We start from the raw sequence: 6,831 nt of genomic DNA, 5'->3' as shown, positions 1-6,831 counted from the left end.
TTATGTTAGTCACCATACAGTACAACCCTAGTTTTTGATGTAAAGTTCCATGATTCATTACTTGCGTGTAACACCCAGTGCTCCATGCAATATGTGCCCTCCTTAATAGCCATCACTGCCCTATTCCATCCCCCACCCCCTACCCCTCTGGAGCCCTCAGTTTGTTTCCCAGAGTCCATAGTCTCTCATGGTTCATTCCCCCTTCAGTTTTGTTTCTTAAATTCCACATGACTGAAATCATATGATAATTGTCTTTCTCTGATTGATTTATTTTGCTTGGCATAATACCTTCTAGTTCCATCCATGTCATTGCAAATGGTAAGATTTCATTCTCCTTGATGGCTCAGTAATATTCATATATATATATATATATATATAATTCTTTATATTCTTTATCCATTTACCTATTCATACAAACCACATTTCTCTCCCATGTCCTCCATCCCTGTGCTAGTGGCTCCCTGCTTCTGTTCTCTCATCACTGGCAACTTCTGTGAGCACAGATTCTCTCATTCCTTCATGCAATATGTATTTATTCCTACTGTTCCCAACCAAACTATGCCAGGGGGTAGTCAAGAGTCTGTATAACACACCCCAGGGCACTCAGAGTTTAGCAGGGAAACATACATAGAATTAAATAAAAGTTACACAGCGATAACTCCCACGTGTAAATTACTGCAAGAGAAAGTGTCCTTTCTTGTGGAAATGTTAAAACAAAACAAAAGAAAACAAAACAAACATTCGTGAAGGAGATGACTCCTTGCAGTCTGAAAGAGGTGAAGGGATTGTGAAGATAGAAAGGAGGTGAATAATCCCTAAGAGACCAGTGAGCGACTCCAAGCAGAAGGCAACATGGAGGTACATGGAGTCTCTGAGCCTGGAGACTGGGGCTTCAGGTGAAGCTACAACTCAAGTTCAGTGTTTGTGACATGGATGTGGACGAGGCAGCATGAGCGGGAATTTGGGGTTCAGTCTCCAGTGGGGAGTCACGAGGAAGGGGTTAAGGTGGGGAGGTAGATAGTAACTTAAATGCAATATAGAAATAAATGTGAATATTGGCTAGAGGGTGCCAGTCTGTGGTAGGTAGAGAGCCAACAAGGAGCTGAAAGAAGGCTGTGGAACTGGACATCCAGACATGAGGGAGTAATGGGGACATTGGAGAGAAGAAAAAACTCAGCCAAATCTCATTGCCAGTGATGAGCACTCATTATCAACAAGAGGGAACTATGCTAAGCTCTTTACATATATTTCCTAACTCTGTCAACCACCTTGAGATGACGGACACCTCTAGCCCTACTATTTTGGAGGGGTGATATTAACATTTAGAACAGTTTGGCCCTCCAAGTTCAAATAGAAAATATGCAGAGATTTAAAATAAAAATCTGAGTTTCTGATTATAAAAGTTTTGCATTTTATATCATTTAGAAAAGTTCTTTTAGCAAATAATCTTTCAACATCCCCCATTTTTGTTGTACTGTGTGTATTTCCTTTTGTGAGTTGTGAGTGTCTTCCCCTTGCTTGTTATTCTGGTGGGATGTTCAGTGGGTCAGATGACCTGATAGTGTAAAATCCTCTCTACTCTTTCTTTTGGATAAATCGCCTTTTGCTGCTTCATTGTTCTGGCCATCTAGGAGCTGTACCTGGGGTTGGAATGTTGCCAGAACCAAGGACCTTTGCTCCTCCTCACCACCTCTAGGGGCCCCCTGAGCTTATTATCTTTCTCCCCACTTTACTTCCTCAAAATTTTTGCAACTGATTTTTTTGTTTCTATTTATTTATTTATTTATTTATTTATTTATTTATTTATTTGAGAGAGAAGAAGAGGGGGAGAGAGAAGAGATCACAAGCAGGGGGAGTGGGAGAGGGAGAATCAGACTCCCTGCTAATGTGGAGCTTGAACCCAGGACCCAAGGATCATGACCTTAGCTGAATGCAGATGTTTAACCGACTGAGGCACACAGGTGCCCCTTTTATGTTTCTTTAAATACTGGACACAAAATGATCCTATTAAAATGGAGACCCATGACTATAGGCTCATGGGAGATTAAACTCCTGGAAATTGTATGCAGTTTGACATTTTTAGGAGAAAGACAATTGGATATCTGCAGCTTGCCATGTGTCACTGTTTGCCTAATTATTGTGGTGGAGGTGACAATAGCCTGGTAGTGATTTTTAAACCAATAAATGAACAAATGTAAAGCAGAATGGTGAAGGGTAGTGAGAGATACAGGCTTCCAGTTAAAGAGTGATTGAGTCATGGGAATAAAAGGCACAGCCTAGGGACTATAGTCAGTGATATTGTCATAGTGTTGTGTGGTGACAGATGGCAAAGCTCCACATGTGTTGAGCAGGGTGTAACATTTAAATTGTTGAGTCACTGTGTTGTACACCCAAAACCAATGTAACATATATGCCAACCACACAGGATTTAAAAATTAATTTAAAAAACTCAAGTATTTTCTCAGAGCCTTTGTGTTGGTTGTCCTCCCTGATGGGCACACATTTCCCCAGATAACTTGGTGTCTCCTGCTGTCTCCTCCGTGAAGGAGACCTTGTGTAAACATGGGATGGCCTGCCCGAGCAACCTGTGGAAACTAACACCTCCATCCATTCTTTCCTTTTATCCCACTTTGTATTTCTTCATAGCACCTGTCACCTTCTGATATTCTGTCCAATCTTTTATTTGCTTATCATCTCCATCACTGAATGTGCAGACACTTGTTTCCTGACACCTGTACTCTTTGCCTGGGGGTCAGTCAGTACTCAAGTTTATTCCTCAAACGTGTGACAGAATTTCTCATTGAAAGTATAAAATATATGAGTACTTGGGGGAAAGGCCAAGGGTGGGATGCACGTTCCTATTCAGAGCTGGGAAGGTCTTGAGAGGGGACAGATTTCATATAAAACCTATGGAAATTGACTTTGTGAATGTAAAATTAAAAATTGTGGAATTTCAATGATATTTGTAATGTTCATTATACAGAAAATTAGTCATGTTATTTTTTGTTCCCCGGTAGTGACCTCCACCACATGGAACCAGGAAATGATACACAAATGTCAGTGTTTCTTCTTCTGGGATTATCAGGGGAACCAGAACTGCAGCCCCTCATATTTGGGCTTTTCCTCTCCATGTACCTGATCACTGTGTTTGGAAACCTGCTCCTCATCCTGGCCGTCAGTTCTGACTCCCACCTCCACACCCCCATGTACTTCTTCCTGGCCAACCTGTCCTTTGTAGACATCTGTTTCACTTCCACCACCGTCCCCAAGATGCTGTGGAACATCCAGACTCAGAGACAAGTCATAACCTATGAAGGTTGCATCACTCAGATATACTTTTTTCTGCTCTTGGCTGGATTGGACAAGTTTCTTCTGGCTGTGATGGCCTATGATCGCTTTGTGGCCATCTGTCACCCCCTGCACTACATGGTCATCATGAAACCCACCTACTGTGTACTGTTGGTTCTGGTGTCCTGGACGATGAGTGCCCTGAATTCCTTAATACAAAGTTTAATGGTGTCGTGGCTGTCTTTTTGTAGATTGGTGGAAATCTCCCACTTTTTCTGTGAAATCAATCAGGTGGTCCAACTTGCCTTTTCTGACAAGTTTCTTAATGACATGGTGATGCATTTTGCAGTTGCATTGTTGGGTGGTGCTTCCCTGGCTGGGATTCTTTATTCTTACTCTAAGATCGTTTCCTCTATATGTCGAATATCATCAATTCAGGGCAAGTATAAAGCATTTTCCACCTGTGCATCTCACCTCTCACTTGTCTCCTTATTCTATTGTACAATCCTAGGAGTGTACCTGAGCTCTGCTGCTACCCAGAGCTCCCACGCAAGTGCAGTGGCCTCGGTGATGTACACGGTGGTCATGCCCATGCTGAACCCCTTCATCTACAGCCTGAGGAACAGAGACATAAAAGGGGCTCTGAAAAGAATCATTGGGGTTCCAATGTTGTAATAAGTGCCCATGATTGCAGGGCTTACAGACTTGGAGGCAGGAACTATTATTTTTGATCAGACTATGGAAATAGAATCTGTTCCTTCTATTTATTTCCTGAAATTTCCATTTGTTTGAATTCATTTTCTCCACACACTTAGGTAACTCACTTTATTAAGGTTTCACTCTGTCTAATACACAGTTTCCCCTTTGTCCATTTTCAGCTGTTCCCAATATTGTCCCCAACTTTGTGTCACAAATGCCTGGAACTTTCTGTATCTTACTTACATGGGACATGTTGGATTTCTTAAAGTAATTTCACTTCAAATGACTTATATCATGCCAAGTACATTTTCCCTAGATTTCCCCTAATAATAATCATGAGTTGCATTCTCCATATGGAAGAATCTACACTTGGCCACTAAGCCCTTTATATAACTTCATTGTAGAGGAGAATAAAAAACCCCAGTTTTCACCTAGGGTTTCACCAATCTTGTTACATCCCTACCATCATTCCTCTTCCTGATAACGTGGACTCTAATACTGTCCCCTTAAGTCTCAGTCTCCTCACAGGGATGGTCAGGTTAGGAAAGCCCGGGCACCCCCTGCACCCCTGTGCTTGTGGACATTCCCACAGATGCTTCCCTGACCAGAGCCTCTGCTGTGGCTGCACCAGCCCTTGGGTTCTTACTGTGACTGCAAGACAGGCTTCTGCAGCACACATCAGAGACTCTAACAAAACCAGGTTTAGTACTCACAGGTCCTGGAGGGCAGAGGCAGAAAAATCTGGGGGGAGAGGGAGTGCAGAGTTTCAGAGAGAGATGAAGGCCAGACCTGGGGTCCTGCCTTTACTGGGGTCCATGGGAGGGTGCCTGGAAGTTTGCAGGTTCCCTCTCTATTTATGATTTTAAAACATAGGAGTGAAATTCTGGCTTGGAAAGGGAAAGCGGGGTCACTCATATGTCAGTATTGAGGTTACCCAGGGCTTTCTGAGGAGGTGCTTCATGGCTGGAGCTGCCTGGCTGATAGTGTCCCACACCTGACAATATGTTTATTCGGCATGGTCGTCCTTGAAATGGATGCCTCAGAACTCAAGCTTAATGTCAGGCACTTACTCTACAAACATGGTACCGTGTTTCTAACTAGTCTTGTTTTATTCTATGTCCTGTGTGTCCAGAATGCCCACCATAGCCACTGGCAAAACCTGTTAGCAAGTATGTATCTCCCAGTGCAGTCTACATGGAAATACAAATGTGAATAAATAGCGTGACCTCATATGTGTCAGTGTCAGAGATGACCGTAAACATGAGGATGCATTTTATTTGGGTTAATGCCCAGTAGTGTAATTACTGGATCATATGGTACTTCTATTTTCAGTTTTTTGAGGAACTTCTATTCTGTTTTCCACGTTGGCTTCTCCAGTTTGCATTACCACCAACAGTGTGCAAGGGTTTCTCTTACTCCACATCCCCAGCAACACTTATTGTTCCTTGTGGCTTTCACTTTAGCCATTCTGACAGATGTGAGGTGATATCTCATTGTGTTTTTGAATCCATTTCCCTGATGATGAGTGATGTTGAACATCTTTTCACGTGTCTGTTGGCCATTTGTGTGTCTTCTTGGGAGAAATGTTTTCATGTCTTCTGGCCACTTTTAAATTGAATTATTATATATTTACTTTTTTAGTGTTGAGTTGTATAAGTTCTTTATGTATTTTGGATATTAACCCCTTGTTGGCTATATCACTCACAAATACCTTCTCTCATTCAGTAGGTTATCTTTTTGTTTGTTGACTGCTTTCTTCACTGTGGAAAAGCTTTTAATTTTGATGTAGCCATTTGTAACATAGTTGGTTATAGAGGGTATAATGCTAGGTAAAATCGGTCAGTCACAGAAAAACAAATACTGTGTGATTTCACTCATATGTAGGATTTAGGAAGCAAAACAAACAAATAAAGAAAAAAAGAGACAAACAAAAGAACAGACTCTTTAATATGGAGAAGAAAGTGGTGGTTGCCAGAGGGGAGATGGGTGGGAGAATGGGTGGCATAGGTGATGGCGATTAAGAGTACACTTATCGTGTTGAGCACTGAGTAATGTAGAGAATTGCTGAATCACTGTATTGCACGCCTGAAGCTAATATAAAACTGTATGTTAATTACACTGGAATTAAAATAATAAAAAACTTAAGAAATAAAAGCATGCAACATTTCACACCACCCATTTTATTACGATCCAAAATATTTCTTTTTCATGCTGTGCATGTATTGGGAAGCATGGAAGATTAGTGTCCACACCTGAAGGGGTTTATTCATTGAGGTGAAGGATTGCTTAGTTTCTTCTATGTGTTATCACAGTTATCTTACTGTTTCTACTTGAAAACTTCCACTGCTACCTGCTAATATGACTCTCTCTATTGTTCCATGAAATAACACCCTATTCCTAGTATTTCTAACAAATGCTAAGGGATAGAGAATGAGCAATATCAGTAGTGCCCATTGTGCACCTTCTTCCTCCTCAGAAATCTCTTCCCCCTGCATGTCCAGAGGACGCTTCACACAAGAGCTGGATGTCCTGCTAGTCCTGTGGTTCAGAGTCACCGGTTCTTCTGCACGAACGTGCATGTCTTTTGTACTCTCAAAGTGACCTGGAAGGGAGCCCACATATAGTCACTTGTTCATCAAGTCATCGGAAATGAACGTGAGTAACAGAAAGATCATGACTCTTCTCCTTAATGTCAGATCATGTGCCACAAGTAAAAAGCAGTACATGTTCTAATTGCTTCAGATCTTTTCACTTGGATGACTGTGTCAGTCAGCTCTTGCTGTGTAACAGGCTGTCTTTGTCAAATGGGATAGCATAATACCTTAACAATCAAATGGAATTATG

General features: G+C 41.6%; 1 protein-coding gene across 1 annotated transcript; it reads left to right on the top strand.

Moving 5' to 3' along the window:
- Positions 1 to 3,009: 3,009 nt before the first annotated feature.
- LOC123792307 (olfactory receptor 7A5-like) lies at positions 3,010 to 3,963 on the top strand. The gene has a single exon (XM_045797478.2). It carries the CDS (start codon positions 3,031 to 3,033, stop codon positions 3,961 to 3,963), a length of 933 nt encoding a protein of 310 aa, XP_045653434.2. The 5' UTR covers positions 3,010 to 3,030.
- Positions 3,964 to 6,831: the final 2,868 nt, after the last annotated feature.

This window comes from Ursus americanus, chromosome 14 (genome assembly GCF_024610735.1).
Source record: "Ursus americanus isolate L20-20 chromosome 14, mUrsAme1.1.p, whole genome shotgun sequence".
NCBI classification, from domain to species: Eukaryota; Metazoa; Chordata; class Mammalia; order Carnivora; family Ursidae; genus Ursus; species Ursus americanus.
This window is presented reverse-complemented; position numbering and strand designations above follow the sequence as displayed.